At 45.6% G+C, this 18473-nt stretch overlaps 1 protein-coding gene across 4 annotated transcripts in view; it reads left to right on the top strand.

Annotated features, from left to right (window-relative positions):
• TOX2 (TOX high mobility group box family member 2) overlaps positions 1–18473 on the top strand; it is a 272150-nt gene that overhangs the window by 236055 nt on the left and 17622 nt on the right. For all 4 annotated transcript variants that reach the window (XM_030533449.1, XM_030533452.1, XM_030533451.1 and 1 more), the window contains one exon: positions 15994–16074. In XM_030533449.1, the coding sequence (XP_030389309.1) occupies positions 15994–16074 (81 nt within the window). The remainder of the gene's footprint in view (positions 1–15993; positions 16075–18473) is intronic.

Below are 18473 nucleotides of genomic sequence, written 5' to 3'. Positions count from 1 at the left end.
CTCCTCCGACAGCCCCTTGGACGCTTGGACAAAGATTGCAAACCTTATCATTTCTTGTTTTCAGATGGTCTCAAAGCTCTCCCTGCAGGTGAGTTTTGGTGCCAGCTCTTCAAAAGAATGTCCAAGATGAGGCAGGAGGGGAGGACCAAGGGCAGGGTTTTGAATCTGGTTGTCTGATGAGTCTATTCATAGCTGACCAGAGCTATTGCATTATCAAGTCGCACCTTTCTGATACATGCTGACCAGTTCACAGTGCATGCCTATTAAGTATCACACATCCATTGAGCTGTATGTCCCATTATGCTACATTTAAAAGTTATATGGCATTGAGTGAACCCAGCCACCATCTCTGTGCTGGTGAAGGATAGTCCATAAATTCTTTGCCTGTGGCAATACCTTGGCCAGGATCACTACACAGCTGGGGTGGGCAAACTACAGCTCGTGGGCTGGATCCGGCCAGCCAGCTGTTTTAGTCTGGCCCATGAGCTCCAGCCAGGGAGTAAGGTCGGGGGCTGCTCCACACGGCTCCGGGAAGCAGCAACATGGCCCTCCTCTGGCTCCTACGCATAGAGGCAGCCATGGGGCTCCACTCTGCATGTTGTCCCCACCCGGGGCAGCATGCAGAGCCACCTGACCGTGCCTCTGCACAGGAGCCGGAGAAGGGACATGCCGCTGCTTCCAGGAGCCACTTGAGGTAAGCATCACCCAGAGCCTACACCCCTGAGCCTCTCCCCATGCCCCAACCTCCTGCCCCAGCCCTGAGCCCCTTCCCACCCACCAAACCCCTCGATCACAGCCCAGAGCACCCTCCTACACCCCAAACTCCTCATCCCCAGCCCCACCCAGGAGCCCACACCCCCAGCCGCAGCCGGCACCCCACCCCTCTGCCCCAGCCCGGAGACCCCCTCCCGTCCCCTGAGCTCTTCATTTCTGGCCTCACTCCAGAGCCCGCACTTCCAACCAGAGCACTCACCCCACTCCAATTTTGTGAGCATTCATGGCCTTCCATACAATTTCTATTCCCAGATGTAGCCCTCAGGCCGAAAAGTTTTGCCCACCCCTGCTACACAGTGTATCCAATCCCTCCAGTTAGAGAGGATGGCCCAGTGCCAGTCCTCCTGGCAGGCAGAATCCAATACCCTAGCACAGCTGGCTGATTGGCAGTGTGTGTTAATTTGAGCGACACGGTGTATGGCTTCTCTACGAATTGAAGTGAGATGCTACTGTTTGTCACATACCTTTGACAGCAAGCAGAGGGTTAATCCTCTCTCTCCTTTGGGTTGCTAATGATTATATGCACTGCAACAGCAAAGCTGTAGCCTTTTATTTGCTATTGAACAGGTGCTGCTGCTCCCACAAAGCAAATTTGCTTTTTTCTCCTGATGAAATAAGCAAAATAAAGGTTGCTTCCGTCCCATTTCAAATATGTTTTTTCTTTCTCCTCCACTAACTGAAAGACAAACACAGACTGGGAAACAGAATGCATATTATGCAAGAAAACCTATAATCTAGGCACATCTTTGATTAGAAGGCTGCTTTCACGGACATGTATTTCTTCGCCTTTTTTTTTCTTCTGGTTTATCACTTGTGCCTTTTGTCATATTGTTCCTTCTTCTTCTCTTCACAGCCTCTTCACAATGAATCTTCATTTTCCCTCTGACACACTTGTATCTAAATTCCTCATTTCCTGCCTTTTTTTTATTTATATCTGTTGCCTGGTGATTTGATCATGCTGTGGAATACAGGATTAGCAATCTCCCTGTCCTTGGGTGCTGCTCAAGGACACCTGTTCAGCAACTTGCACCATTTCCTTCCCCTCCTTAACCCTTTCGGGCTTTGAACTTGCCATGTGCAAATAATAATAAATATAATAAATAATAATAATTTTAAATACCTTAACCACTACTTTTGCAGTAGATTATAATCTTCATTCTTTAACAGCTGGCATGGCCTTTCCTAAGAGGCTTACGCCAGAATCTAAAGAATGTGACACCAAAAAAAATAATAATAATACACACTCTTTGAACTTTGCAAATAGTTTAGCAGCTGTTCCTGTAGAGAGAGCTTATACTTTACTCAAAAGTGAAATGCTAATTCAGCTATTATCATCAAATGGGGTACCTGTCTCTAGTAATCCTCCTTCAACTCCCAGCTTCCTGTATAATTCCTTGGCACAATGTTTTGGTTTTTTTTTCATTAAACAGCTACAATCACAATATTAGAGAGAGGTTTAAAGGAGCAGGCTGATTTGACACTAACTGTAGCAGATTTTGAGGATCGGATTGAAAGGAATCTTCTCTGCAGAATTAGAAGAGTTCTGTCCTGGATCAAGCATGGAGTTTAGGCAACCTGTCGAAATTCAGTCAAGATGCTGGAATCTATTTAACGTTAGCACCATGTGGAAGAGCTTAGGCTATCCAGATAGGTACCATTCAGACACTACCTCACTGGACTGACTAGATTCTAGTTTCAAACTGCTTCTTTAAATGCCATGCTGTCCCATTATATTGAATGAATGGCAAATGCTGCTCTCAGTCGAGCTGGCCATGCTGTGGCAGGCTGCATGCTCTACTGGAGCAAGGGCTTGGATTTGGGAAGAGCCTGAACGTAAGTCGGCCAGAGGCTGTTGCACAGGGTTCCCAGAGATGAGGTGCAAAGTGCACTGCTCTCCAGTAGGGCTAGCTGTTACCCCTGTCAAAGCCTTTACTCCTCTGTCCCTTAAAAAATGGGAGCAGGAGAGGGGAGTGGACCCTTGCTCCCGTTTGAGGGAGGCACGGTCCTAGCACTGGAATTGGCGCTAATAGCATGAGATCCTACGGAACTGCTGTCATTACAGGGGGTAAGTTCTTGATGATGGGAGCCCTCACTGAGGCGCTCTGTTACCGGGCCCATCTGTCTCTGTAGGTGACGCAACAAAAGGCCCTGTCCATGATACCCATACAGCTGTGTCAGGGATCCGAACAATTTGGTTGTCCCCTAGCCTGGCTACAAATGTAGCTCAAATCTGTGGTGCAGATAACCCTGTTTCATACCCAGATCCAGCCTATGCTATAAGTCTGAACCAGGTCAATAGGCAAATTAAGGGGAAACACAATGGCAATGAGCTTCCCTGGCCTCTCGGTGTTTGTGCACAGAGGACCCCAGACGCCATCCTGTAATGTCCCTCTCAGTCAGCGCGTTCGCATTCTGGCACAGTTTTTTGAACAGACGGAACCCCCAAAAAGTGTCTCTCTCCCTCCTGCAAGCCATTTTGGGCCTGTGCTAGAGGAAGCGTGTTGCTGAGATGAGTCCCAGAGGCTTGCTGAATGGTTTGGGAATAATCGGGGATCCAAGAGTACCCTCCTGTCTTCATAGGTTGGATTGGCAGTGCATCAAGGAAGAGAGCTATCTTCGGTTCCATATCTTCTGCTGGCTAGGGCACTGATCCTCTGAGGCAGAGAGCGAACTCCGCTCCTCCCAGTTGGCACTAATGGGAATGGGGAGTGCTCAGCACCTCACAGGATTGTGCCTAAGGCCAGCAGGGGCAGATGCTCACCTCTTGAGGGAGTTGAGCCGGAAAGATGCAGAATGGTTACCCCAATGGCTGATTATGGAGAATCATAGAAGTGTAGGGCCGGATGGGACCTTGATAAATCACCTAATCCAGTCCCTGGCACTCAGGCGGGACCAAGTAAATAAGACCATCCCTGTCAGGTGCTTGTCCAACCTCCCATTATGGATTCCACAACCTCCCTAGGTAATTTGTCTTAACCACCCTGCAGTTAGGAAGTGTTTCCTAATGCTTAACCTGGATCTCCCTTGCTGCAGTGTAAGCCCATTGTTTCTTGTCTCATCCTCAGTGGGTAAGGAGAACAATTTGTCACCCTCCTCTTTATAATAACCTTTTACATACTTGAATACTGTTATCCTGTCCCCTCCCCCCAGTCTTCTCTTCTCCAACTAAACAAAGCCAGTTTTTTCAATCATTCCTCATAGATAGGGTGACGAGTAGGTTCTAAAGGGATCCTGTCCTTCTTTCCTCAACCAGGAGATTGAGGGGAAGGATGTGCAGATAGGGGAAATGGGAGTCGGAGGCTCTGATCGTTGTGACTCCTTTCTCCCTGTTGTCCATGCATCTCACTCATGTCATGCAACTGAGCTCCTCAGTTCCACAGAGCAAGAGAGCAGACATTGGCCCTGAGCCATCTCTGTCTGCCTGCCAGCCCTCCAAGAGCACCCATCGCTATCACAGTATCAAGGGAAGGAGCTGGTTTGCCTCGGTTTCATTTCCTTGGTGCAAGGTGGGCACTGCCATCACCTTGCCAGCCACCACTGAATGAAATGCAGAGACTTGGCTGGCACTGACTCTGTTCTGGGGCCCTTCCCAGCCTTTATATTCAATGTGATGCATGTTCGATGCTTTGGTTCATTTTAATTCCTTCTATCGAGTGACGTGCCTGCCCTGCCCTCGCGCCCTTCCTCTGATAGCTCAGCTGTAGTTAGCTGTATTGATTGACTGAACCATCCTTCTCATATAATTTTTCTCTTCTTCCGTGAGTTCAGCCTCTCTGAACTTGTTGCCTGGTTTAATCTCTTCCTGGTTTCAGTGGTTCTTGTCCTGTTCCATCTCTTTACCATGAGCACCCCAGGACCCTACCTCATTCCCTATGTGTTGCCTTTGGTTTTCCAAGCCAGAGACCCTGTCATTGCCCCACCAGTGAGAGAGAACTACATTAACCTGAAACAGAGACCAAGTTTTCCCCTTTAGAAAAATTTCATGTTCAGCTCTGTCAGTAATCTCTGCCCTGACCAGTGCAACCTCCCTGAAGTCAATGGATAGCACAGGTATAAATCAAGACAGGAGTTAGCCTTAGTTCAGTGCTACTCTATTCATTTCCAGCAGGAGGAACCAGGGCAAAGACCTCAGGGTATCATCATTACCTCCTGCTTGTCGCTTGTACAAAAGCAGCCCATGCCTGACTCCGGGTGACAGTGGCTGAATTGCCAAGGGCTGGGAGATTTTGTTTGTCAGAGGTGTCCAGAAGGGGTTCTGCTGCATATTGAAAAGATACATGAATGATGTGGCGTCCTCTTCCCCCCGCCCCTGTTCCCTTGCCTCCCATCCTCAATTCCCTGATCACATTCCCTGTGTCTCACTCCCCAAAGCCCTATCCTACCTCAGGGGGAAGACCCAAAAGGCTCTTAGCTAACATGTTGATGGGAGCGCCTAGACACCTGCATAGAACAGAAAACCACAGATTTCCTTGGTCATTGCTGTCAAGGTCTCTAGAGTGGCCCATGGCTCTGAACACCCACCTCAAGAAACAGGGCACAAACCCCAAACTGGTTGTGTGTTTTATACTTGGATTTCATCAACCAAGTATCAAGTGTGAACAAATCAAGCACCACAACAGCCTCAGCATGGAGCCACAGACAATCCCCTTGGGCACTCCGGTCTATCTTGCTACCCAGGCAGGCTTGCCTTGGTGATAGATGGTTCCTTACACCAAAAATCACAATAATATTCAGGTTACTCCCAGTCCCTAAGAACCAGTCACTTACTCCAGGTCAAGTGCATCCTAGATCTCTCACCAAAGCGAACACTTGTAAGCAATCCTATAATAAACTAAAGGTTTATTAACTAAGAAAAAGAAATGAAAGAGTTATTTACAAGGTTAAAGCAGGTAAATACACATGAGTTAGTCTTAAATTCCAAAAGATGAGAGTAGCTGCTATAACATGCCAGCTTTATATATCCTTTAGGGCTAACCCATGCTAAACAGCTGGGGACCCCTTGCTTATGCTTCAAAACTTCACCCCTCAGAGTTAAGGCAGAATAGGGATACAATTTCTCCTTAACAGGGATTTTTATTCCCTTCCCCCCAGTGTTCAAACTATGATGAGATGAGGGCGTAGTTTGACTTCTGTATTTGAGAAGACAAGGGGCTTAATAATATATATAGGTCTAACGTCTGGATTTACTGATTTAGTGGTAGTTAAATTACAGGGTATTTGACATCACAAATACCGTTTGCATTCATTATTTAATCACCTTTTTTTATTTTCACTTAATTATTTGCCATGTATATCATCTACCACTTAAAAAGGAGCATTAGCATAAAAACAAATTCTTGAATAAACAGAACCAAGCACTTTCATGTAACTATGAATCATGTCTCCCTGGTTTTAGAGTTACATAAACATTGTCTTAATATAAAAATACTGTATTTATCTTGCGGCACCTTAGAGACTAACAAATTTATTTCATCATAAGCTTTCGTGCATCCGAAGAAGTGAGCTGTAGCTCACGAAAGCTTATGCTGAAATAAATTTGTTAGTCTCTAAGGTGCCACAAGTACTCCTATTCATTTCACACTTGGTAATGCTTCTTCCCAACTGTGGGGATTTACAGTCTTAGCAAACATGTGAATAGATACAGAGCAAACACTTCGAAACTTTACCTTATAAGATGGGATACAGATATTATAAGTAAGATTAATGCATGCAGCATCCTACAATCATTTCATAAAGTCTAAACGCATTCTTGTAACTCTAATATCTGTTTTAACAATATGAACACACAGGTGATCCAGACTGGTTTCCAGCTATGCATTTGTCAGTATTCAGTGAGGCCCAGGAGGCTTGGCAAGAGCTGGCACTTGATCTGCAAGCATCACAATTACATTTTCATGTGGATAAATACTGGAGGCTTATGAAAGTAGCATTATGAAACCATTGAACATATGAAAGTTTCTGGTTTGGGATTTCATTAAAAACTTGAAACTCAGACCAGGATCGGCACAAGAGTCATGAACAGTGCTTTCAAGTGACTGTGGGCTTTACATCATAAAACAGGTGAAATTCACCATTTCACAGAGATTTCATCAAAATCAGGTTAAACTCACCAGCAGTTTTGGCTGCATTTTTTGAGGCTTGGGATTCAGTGAGATTAAACGAATCTGAGAGCAGAATATAGCTCGCTGTGACTACCTTACACTCAGAAATGGACACATTCAGTATGCTAAGTAGCGATATATAGTACCCATGGCAAAATTCATGTGCGACATTCCCATATAAATACACTGCATGGGGAATGGAACAGAGTTTATACTAAATGGATAAATCACCCAAGGAAAAAATTACTTGCTCAGCAGAAAATAATAGATCACCCATTTAATCAGAGACATCTGCTCATTGGACCAGATACATCACTTACTGACAGGGTACTGCATATATCACCTACAAGATATAAGAGTCTAAGGCCTGTTGTAAAGTTATATTACATTTCAGCCACAGTGATGCCTAGACTTGTTGGGAACAATATACAGCGTGGTGTTGTCAGGCAACCTGGCCATAATACTGACCAGTAGTAGTGTTTATACAGAGACCTGGCAATAATGAACCATGGTAATTCAGTGGGGAGGTAATAGGCAACAGTGAAATGACCTGGCTATTGCTAGCGATGGGGTGATGCCAGACTGGTACCACTCACTGCAAGCAGACAGCAAGGCCTTGTGAGCGCCATCCAAGGCTTTTGCACAGTCCTTCGTGCCATGAGGGGAATACGGGCTGGGGAAAGCTGAATGTTTCTCCCTGAGAACAGAATGAGTGAAGTTCCCTGGAGAGGTCAAGTGATCTAGCAGTGTTGTATGGTGAAAGAAGGAAGGCTTGAGCTTCTCTTAACATAGCCCCAAGAGTCTGAGCTCTTCTCCTCAGAGAGCCAAGACAGAAATCTAGTGGGTGCTTGTTACATCCTTGATATTCTCCCAGGTTACCTTAGGTTGGGTGCTGTCTTCCTCCCACTCCTTACCCAAAACAGCTGCTTCCTCCTTAGCTGAGGGAGGAGGGGAAAGAGAGGACAGGCCCATGAGAACCGTTTTTCCCACTCCACCCTGTGTGCAAGTTCCTTAGCTGGCACCATGTGTTCTGGTCACCAGCTTCCCTAGCCTGTGGACCCGTCCTCAATGCACTGGGATATGCCATTCCTCCAGGCCATGGAGTGGGTATTTTCCCAGTGAATGACTGCAGTCGCACACACAGTGTTCACATCATCCATGTCCAATTATTCATGTCAAGCCAGGCTTACGTCGCACCACTGTTCTTTGTCTTTCCTCCATTAGCTTACATTTAATTGGCATCATATCCCCGTTTTCCCATGCTTTCTATTTTTAAGGTCTCTACTCAGCAACGTATTCCCAAGTCCACAGTAGTTCTAATCGTTTGAACCACCGTTAACACTGGGCTCAAAGAACGAGGCAGGGGCAGCACGCTCACCTCCTATGGGGACAGCGCCAGACCCACATTATAAGCTTGCTCTGTCTTTAAAGCCTCCTGGCTGTGATTTCACCTTGGCTTTTATTTTAATTACATCATGATAAACTGCTCCAAAATATAAAAATCTTTTGATTTGTCACCACTGGAGATTTAGGCATAAAATAGAGCACAGGCCAATGAAAATAACATTTCCTGGGTTCGTACCAGGAGTGCCCTCTTCAGCCAACCCACAGTACTTATCACCAGCATGGGCACTTTTTACTTTATTAACACTACAGTATCTCTATCGTACTATGTAATTTGGAGGCTGTTCTCCCACAGTCAACCCTCAGGCCAGCAGTTCTGTCTGCAAGATATTACACCTGCACATGTAAGTGCCCCCCAGAGGCAAACAGAACGAGGCTGGGACTTCCAGACCTGGCATTGTCTTGCAACAGTATCTGAGGAGAAAAAACAAATTTCTTCTGCACTGTATGGTCTGCAGTGCTTTTCTGTGTTGATACAAAACATCAAGTTTCTCTTGCTCCATGTCACTTAAGACCTCTTCTACTTTGTATGGCATGTACTCCTTATCTACTACTCATGGCATTATTATTAGAATACATTGCCCCTAGGGCTGTGGGGGACGTTGCTCAGGAAGTCGGAGGAGTTGTCCACTTGGGAGACCTTGGGGTTGACGGCGAAGACCTGAGTGGGGAGAGAGCCATCAGGAGTACAGGGCAGAGAGGACCATGCAGGTGTAATATGGAACTGCCACTGGGCAGGGAGGATGGTAGGGCCATATGGAGGATATTGCCCAGGCAGGATGTACAGCTGCAGGCTGTATATGGTGTGACAAAGTTCCTCCTCTACTCTGATGGGTCCTGCGCTTATTGGCAGATTTGCTCACCTCAGTGATCTTCCCCACAGTCTGGGTCAATTCCTCCTGTGTCTGATCAGGAGTTGAGAGGTTTGGGGGGAACCCGGGCCTGCCCTCTACTCCAGGTTCCAGTCCAGGGCCCTGTGGATTGCAGCTGCATGACAGCTACAACTCCCGGTGCTACTTCCCCATTGCCTCCTCCAAACATCTTCTTTATCCTCAGCACAGGACCTTCCTCCTGGTTTCTAATAACGCTTGTACTCCTTTGTCCTCCAACAGCACACCCTCTCACTCTCAGCACCTTGTACCTCTTGCTCCCAGCTCCTCACATGTACTTCCTCTCCTCTGACTTTCCCCCCACCTGACTGGAGTGAGCTCCTTTTTAAACCCAGGTGCCCTGATTAGCCTGCCTTGATTGGCTGCAGATGATCTAATCAGCCTGTCTGCCTTAACTGGTTCTAGCAGGTTCCTGATTCCTCTAGTGCAGCCCCTGCTCTGGTCACTCAGGGAACAGAAACTACTCATCCAGTGACCAGTATATTTGCCCTCTACCAGACTCCTGAACCCCACTCGTCTGGGTCTGTCACAATGGTTATAGTGTGGTAGGATAGTTCATATGGAGTTATACTTCCCAATGAGGACCACAGTCAGTCCGGGTTGGTGGCAATGCTGGTAATAGTCTCGGTGGCTTTATATAGCGATACAGTCGCATTCAGAGTGTGGAGGTGATGGGGGAAGGCTGGTCATTATTGGGTCATATGGTCTCGGGCAGGATGGGTCATATAGAGTTATGTGGTGGGGGTGCAAAGGGCGAGCAGTTTGATCCTCTTCATTATGAAGTACACCAAATTTGCAGTCAGAAATAACAGTAATGCCAAACTGCACCTTGCTAGAAAGTAACTGATACATATTTGGTATTTAAAATAAAGAAAAATCCTCCAGATTTCACCAAAAAACTAGACTTTCTGGGCAAAGAATCAGTCAGTTTGGTGGTAATTGTCATTGTAAAATCAATCCCAGCTCCTGGATGGATGACGAGAATTTTTCTGTGGTAGTTCTGGGTTCCTTTTCACCGCCCACCCCACTATTACAAAACAGCTTTTTTTCAAACAACAGGGCTGGAATGGAAAGCTTATTGATACTGCTACTCCTGTCATTCTGTACGTGTGCAACACAGAGCAGTTCCACAGGCGTCAGCAGGGTTTGGAATAATTGTCTTCTCTAATTAACTGGTTATCAAACAAGAACATTTCATTATGGTACAATTACTAGCTGCTTTGCTGAGACACAGAGGTGTCAGGATTACGACTCCAACATATGCTTCTTACAGCTCTGATATTTTTTTTCATAATCACTAACTGTATTTGCTCCCACCCCCGCCATCCTCCACCCCCTCCCTTAATGACTAATGAATTCTGCTTACGAATAAGCAAAATAAATCAGCAGGCATGGCATATTGTCAAGGATCACATGTAAAATATTTGGAGCATCTTTAAATCTGATAAATGACTTTGAAATTAAAATCCCTAGGAGAAAATGTGATTTAATTAGAAAGTAGCATGGTTCTGTCAATATTTAAATGAAAACTTTAAAAGGTCATAAACACTGCTTCAAAGCTCCTTTAACACAGAGGGGTTTTAAACGGCTCCATTGGGATCTAATGTTTACACTTAAGGGCTACATTTTCAAAGTGTCATGCAGTGTTTTTAGCCACAAGTCTCCCATAGCTCAATGGGTAAATTCCCGGCTCCACTGAATGGGAGTTTTGCCATTGACTTCAGTGAAGCCAGGATTTCACCACAGAAAGACAGGTCTGAGCTGTGACCTAAACAATGTTGCCACCAGTTGTGTTAATGTCATGCTGAATATCGTTTAACGGTCAGCGTAGAGCAGCTGAATGTGTCAAGGCAATTGTTGGTCAGCGTGTTCGGACCTGGTGACATTTCATTTTGAGGATCACGTCGCTAAACCCACACACACATACATACAGGCCTTTGAAAGCTACTTCAGATAGTTTCCTGTTGAGTGTTTCCAGAGTCACCTTCCCCTAGTGTTACTCACCCCAGTGGATCTAACAGACCTCAGATTCCAGGCCTTGGCAACAACTTCCCAAGTAGCACATGCGAAGAAGTCTCCCCACCTCCCCTATGTGAAGGGCAAACCACATGGTTGCTGTGTGAGAAGGACTTGGAGGAGGATGCTTCAGAAAGAGCGCAGACCCCGGGAAGGCTCTCAGAATATATTAATCTGCGACTTGCTGCAGTCTCGCTGCGCTGAGCTTCCGGATGCCTCGTGTTTCCTTAAGAGTTCAGCGCACTTCAGCATCAATTAAGGAGACAAAATGTCAGTGGGGCTCCCCTCTAACATGCCACCTTCAGAAGGAGGATGAGTAGCTCAGAAGTGCAACTTCTCCCTGGAAATGACCATTTCAAGTATCGGCACAGTAAATGTGTCAAAAGGAGAAATAGCCTGTTTATTTCTAAAACAAAAAAAATCTCGAGGGCTTCTGCAGGACTGAGGAGGAATAGTTTGATGTCGGGTTGGTTCCACGCTTAACCATAAAGTAGTTTTTCCATTTAGGAACCACAACCTTGTTGACAGATGCTTAAATAGTGCACCACATACTACATGCCCCAGTATTACATTGCAACATCAGCGTAGAGTAGGGTCATAAATCTAGTTCAGCAGCAGGAGACCATTATCCTGTGACAAAGTTCCCTTCTGTTATTACTGCTTCTTAATATTGAGTTCTCTTTGTTCAATTATTATGTAATAGATTGCTGTAGCAACCACAAGTTACTAGCACTTTCCAAATACAAGCGAAGACGCAGTTCCTGTCTCAAATTGCTTACAATCTAAAAAGACAAAGGCAGATGAAGGGGGTGGGAAAGGGCTATAACACACAAGCGAAGTGACTGGGTGATAAGCACGTGGCTTATTAGTGATTTGTTTCTTTTTGTTTGTTAAGTTTAAAAACTCTAAATTCCTCTCCCTTTCCCACTCTCCCAAGCACTGAATTGCTGCTTCTCCGTGTGTACCATGACAGTAGTATCCGCTGTCATTGAATGCGCTTCCATGCAGCGTTTGAATCAAGAGCACTTTTAGTTTGTGCTACCAAAAACAAGAAAATCCAATCCTAGGTATTTTACAGCAGGATAAGAAGAAAATAAATATGTTTTTGATTAATCACCATCAGATATGGTCGCTGTTATGTACTGACTTGAGAAATGGTGATGGATATTTCATTGTTATACCTGCATCTGATATTGCATTTGAGAGCATCCGTTAAAAGCAAATTCCTCAGTATTACATATTTCTTTATACAAACCAATGAAGAGGACATGGGATTGAAAAGCCTCTGTGAAGAGGAGGGCATCCTTCATGCACTGGGACCAGATGAATGTTTTTCTGCACATTTTGGACTAAACAATTTCAGCACTGAAATCACTTCTGATTAGCTTTCATCCAATTTTCAGCTTTTACACGCGAGATGATCTTTAAAATGTCTGCCTTCCAATCTTGCACTCAGATCCTTTGTTAGTGAATCTGAGTTGAACCAATATGTGACTTCAGCATGAATAAAAAATAATGTGTTCTAACTGGAACCGTCTTTCTTGACACTGTTTTAGGCACATACGTGCACACCCAAACATACACACATCAGTATGTGTACAGTGTACATATGTACATGCATATATAGGTGGGGCTGGTAGCACCACCTACTGTTAAGGTTGCCTGATACTATGTAGCATATAGGCAGCGTATATGATGTTTATTACACAACAAAAGCAAATAAAGACTGCAAACTCTAGCACTAAAAATTAGGAAATGTCAGAATTAACTATGCCTCTGTATTCTTAATTGGGTTCCTATAGATGTATGCCAGACATCACACAGGAAGTCTGTGAAGAGTCACCAGCTCTCCTGGGTTCCATCAGTGCCTTAACCACAAAAAAGCTTCCTTTCTAATTCTGTTCTTGCACCATCCACTCAGTGAACTGAATGAGGCAGGGACCATGTAGAACAAATGTGATCGTGTAACTAAAGATTGTATCATAATACGTCCTTACAAGGGGGAAATTAAGATTGCATGGGCAACCTTGATTCTCCATTTCTCACTTTAGAGGGCTTGACTTTGTCATTTGAATGGTCTTTTAGCATAATTTTTATATCATATTTCATATTTTTAAGTGAAAAGCCAGACATTTCATCCTGGGAAACCATATTGACTCCTGTGTGATCTTTAGATCTGTGGGGCTGCTGAATATGCTCAGTGTAGGCTGGAACACTTTCTCAGTTCTATTCACTTTACTGGAAGTTTTGTGCGTGCAAGGACTTCAGGACCAGTGTGTCCCAGACTGATCTGCTTCAGAAGTGTAAAGAGAAATGATCCCATTCTTAGACTGTGCATTCAACCTAGAAAAAGCATGGTTTGTAAATTACAATCCTAAGGCAAGAAAAAGCATGATATAAAACCTCTTTTTTGCCTTTCTGGTACTACTGGGGGCACACTTATTTGAGCTCTCACTGCCCAGTGTGGTAATACTGCGGGACTGCAACAGCTATCAAGGCCGAGAGACCAGACATAGTAAGATAAAAAAGATCAGGGAGTGGACAGACATGACACAATGGGACATGCCAGGCAGCTGCCTTCAGGGTGTGCAGAAATGTGTATGAACTCAATGGTAAAAATGTTATTTACTCTTTTGCATTTGACTATAATAAAATACTCATTTGTAATTGGATGGTTATCTTCCAATCTAGCCAGTGTAAGGGGCAGTGCAGGAACCAGATTGTGACTGGAGTGTGAACAGCCTCATCTCTCTTCCAGGCTGACTCAGCTGTACTGGCCAACTTATTGGGAGCATGGGGGTAGAGCTCTGCCGAATCCCTGTCCATCTGAGCCGGGAAGGGCGTAGCAGCCCAGCAGGGGCTGCTCATCCCTTTGCACAGATCTTCGGGTGCACATAGCCCACAAAGGGAAGAAAGGGGGCTCCTTCCCCCCTGGCAGGCATGCAGCTGGGCTCACAAGTGAGTCCTTGGTCATTTACGTTACTTGACTATAATACATGATGCCACAATGGAAACATAGTGAAAAACAACTGAAAATCCCCTCTGGACACCAGATTATTGACTGTGGTAAAGCTGTTGTTTTGAAAGCAGAGTTAAATGCATTCAAATCTGTTCTAACTGAAATTAACTTTGACTTGTTTGATGCGGGATTTGGGTTTCACGCAGGAGGTTAGTAGATATTTTATTTCAGTACTTTCCTTCCTTGCCCAAATTTTTCTTTCATTTGAAAATATTTTTCTCACTCGATAATTTTAACTGGTTTCAGTTTGGTCCTTGAGAGCAATTGGGGAATTGGCCTGCATGAGATAGGGCTGTATTTCTGTGTCAGTTCTACAAACAGCACCCCAGATTCTACTCAGACTTATGTTCCTTGCAACCTATTGACTTCATACTAAGGCAGGGGTTCTCAAACTGGGGGTAAGGACCCCTCAGGGGGTCGCAAGGTTACTACATAGGGTGGGTCACAAGCTGTCAGCATCCACCCCAAACCCCGCTTTGCCTCTAGAATTTATAATGGTGTTAAATATATAAAAAGTGTTTTTAATTTACAAGGGGAGTCACACTCAGAGACTTGCTATGCGAAAGGGGTCACCAGTACAAATGCTTGAGAACCACTCTACTAAGGTTTCATGAGTGTCATTCTGAGCTGAAAATTAGCCCAGCACAATACAGCTAGAGTAAAACAATTATTCTCATGGTAGAGAGAGACTAATTATCAACAGTTGTTAAAGTCTGCAAAGCTCCATTTAGTAATGCTGAGTCTCACAATACATAATGTTTTTTCTCAAAGCCCCAGTTCATGGAGAATCTCAGCATTCATTTGAAAAGGAAAATTAAGTTTCTAGTCCTCAAGGTTGCAGAGAAAAGCTTGAAAACATGAGCCTTAAAGATTCAAAAGCAGAAGGCAAAGAAAAAGAACCCAAAATGCAGGATTTCTGAAATTGTGATTTTTAAACCAATCTCATGGTTTTGGGGGGGCTGGCTCATGATTTTTTAACATTTGGAATTTGCAGTGTTGGGAGGCTTCCGTATATTGAATTAATTTTTCAAGTACCTGAACTGGATTCTGTTTTCATTCACACACGGTGTAACAGTTTGGAATGACTCCATTGTTTTCACACTAGTGTCATCCAGAGCAGACATCCTCCCCCTCACTCCAAGACATTCACTCTTACCATGAAGACTTTCCCCATGTATTTCAATGAAATAGATAAAATCTCACTCATTCAGATTGCCACAGCGTGACAGCCCTGATGGCTGTGAATCAAACGGTGATTGAAAAGGCACCTCTCTGAAACAGGTCTCTGGCTAGGGCAGATGGACAGCATAGAAACCTGTTGGGATTCTATTTTTTGTAGTAGATTTGCTCCATTGACAGGGCTGTCCTGCTTTGGCATGCACCAGAACACAGACCTCTCTAAACCATAAGAGAGAGGCTATCTTTACCACCCCTAACCCACTCTCTCAGACACCATGACAATGAGCACATACAAATATCTAGCAAGGTTCAGATCCATCCCCCTCCACCACCACCCCAACTTCCCCAACATTTGAAGATGTTCATATCTAGGGGTTTGTTTGGGACAAATTTCTCCCCTCTCTCCTCCCCCAGCCCCCTTGGCAGCAGCACCTCAGTGAGAAACCTGCTTTTCCTGCACACTGTATTTTAAGGCCCCGTCCCCCTTCCTTGTAACAAAGCAACACAGCTCAGTGGAAACATGGGCGATCTGCAGAGGGTGAGACGTAGCAATGCCAGACAGCACCCTGTTTTGCTTTATTAATTATTATTCATTGTTTGGTCCTTTCAGGCATATAAGAGGAAAACAGAAGCCGCGAAGAAGGAGTATCTAAAGGCTCTGGCAGCCTACAGGGCCAGCTTGGTTTCCAAGGTAACAGACAACGTGTTTCATACATGAGTCTCTCTGGATGTGGCAATGATGAATTAGCTGGAACTCATGGAAATCTCTGGGGAGGAGCAAGTTTAGAAGAAATACACTGTAACCGTGCTATCAAAACTAATATCAGTGTTAAATACCTTCTGGAAGAGCTAAATGAAATGCTCTGCAGCACAACTTGAGTGTACACAGTGTGGGTGCCAATTTTTTTTCCTTAACACACCAAAATAAGATCTCATGTATTATGGCACATTGCAGTGTTTGAAGGCAGAGCTTCCATGATCCCTCACTGCAGTTGGATTTCTTTGTAACCACACTGAGTAATAACTGATTTGCAGCTTTAGATAGGTTTCCGTTTTGTCTTGTTTCCCCCCCCCCCCGCCCCCATCAGAGGGGGGCTGAATTGTCTGCACTATGTTACCATCACTCAGAGGTGAGATGTTATTTGAATTCCGTTACCCGGTTCTGTTGCTCACTTACGCTATTCCAAAGCCTGGTGCTTGGACTCTTGGAATTGGCATCCAGGTGATAGGCGGCGAGCAAAAGGATTTGCAATATACCGGCATTTTGCAAAAGGCACTAAAGACAATGGGCCAGATCCTCAGCTGGTATAAACTGGGGCAGTGATGTCCATCAATTTACACCAGCTGAGAATCTGCTCCAGTGGTTTTATAACTCTTTAGAGGTTTTGTCCCTTCCATGCCCACAACAGGAGACTTTCTTACCCCTTTCGGGAAAGTCAGCTTAGGGGGCTATCAGTACATTAATTTATGGCCTTACATGGAAGTGTGCGGAACAGAAGTAACGCCCAAGCCCAGTGCCCCCCTCACTTGCCAGTGTCTCCTGGAATGGTAGTGTGAGCCGTACACCCTCCTCGGCACATCTGTCTGAGCGCCCATGGCCATTGGTCAGGACACTGTTTGCCTTCCAAAGTAAGAGGAAGGAAGAACCTTCTGCTGGATTTAATTCCTGAGAGAGGAGAAAGGAACTGATCCGTAAGGTTCCTAGACACGACCTGCGGATGTGTGTGTATTCCCCAATTTCCACTCTTGGCTCATCACAGATCCGCTTGCTGTTTACCATCTGTGTCCTTATCGGCAGGTGCCACGGCAGTCAATGGGCATCTCTGCCCATGGGGAGGAGGGAACACGTCTGTTGACTTTGTCTGCCTCCCAGTGGCTGCCTTCTTATATCCCAGGCTCCTTCTCCTGCCCCCTGAATCAAGAGGGGCCGTGAGCACTGCAGAGAGTGGTGCTCATGACTTCTGGAAAGGGCTGGGGTGGCAAGGCGAACCCATAGCTGTTCTAGAGCTGGGCTCAATAGCCAGACGGGAGCCCCATTCACTGAGCTGTGGGTTCAGCCCTGCGGGTGGCTCTGGCTGCAAGTTAAGCACCCTGTGTAGTGTAAAGAGCAGCTCCTTCTGGAGGGCACAGGTTCACACTGTCATGGGGAGAGCCCTGAAGGAGCAGCACTGCAGAGCAGAGCCTCCAGTGTGATAGTGTTACAGGGTTCTGAGGTGGTTGTTTATATTGGCTCCCTGGGCAGAGAAGGTTTTAGTTCCCCCTCCCCTGAGTCTGTCCTCTCCAGACCACCCTCCAGGTCCCCCTTAATTCCCATTTCTCTTCCCCACCCCAGCCAGCCCTGTCTGTCTTTCTTTCCTTTCCTCCCAGCCTGTCTTCCCCATTACTCTGTCTGTATCACTCGGGTGAGGAGGTTGCCTTCTGCCCATCTCGCTCGCTCTACAGCTCCTGATCTTGGGTGGTCTCCCACGGTGTGAAGAGCAGTTGGCTTTTTCCTGCACCAGAATTCCCCTCATGGTGCCCCTTAGCCTATCTAACTTAGGCCTCAAGTAGCACCTGTTGGCCTTGATGCTCAGAAGCACCCAGTGCCTCCCCTCCTCTCTCTTGATGTGGCCTGGGTGCCATAGTAGACTCGGGGTGCAGTGCTAGATGCTAGTTGAGTGGCATTAGAGGCAACATCAGTGAAAGTGCAGGGCAGGGGCAGAGGATCCACCCTCCCGCCAGGTAGCGTTATTTCTGGGTTGTGACTTAACAGGTCAGTGCACAATATGGGACACGATAGGAGCTCAGATACCACAGCGGTAGGTTCCATAGAAACAACATAGATTCTCTTTGTCCTGCAGCTCATCTTGCCCCATTGAACAGGGCTGGATCTGGGAGGAAGGGAGTTATATGCAGGCAGCAGTCTCTAGATCAACAATACAGGGGAAAGTGCCTGTACTTTGTCATTGGAATTGTGCTAATCTCTCCTCCCTGTTCCTCTGTGCCTACTCTTCTCTACCATTTGAGTTTGTACACAGCACAGTGGTAGGGAGAGTTTACTTTGGTGTAATATAATGGATAGGTCTGCAGTTCAGTCAGACCTTCTAAATG

This window comes from Gopherus evgoodei, chromosome 14, assembly GCF_007399415.2.
Source record: "Gopherus evgoodei ecotype Sinaloan lineage chromosome 14, rGopEvg1_v1.p, whole genome shotgun sequence".
Taxonomy (NCBI): Eukaryota; Metazoa; Chordata; order Testudines; family Testudinidae; genus Gopherus; species Gopherus evgoodei.
The sequence above is the reverse complement of the archived record's forward strand: the minus strand, read 5'-3'. Positions and strand labels throughout refer to the sequence as shown.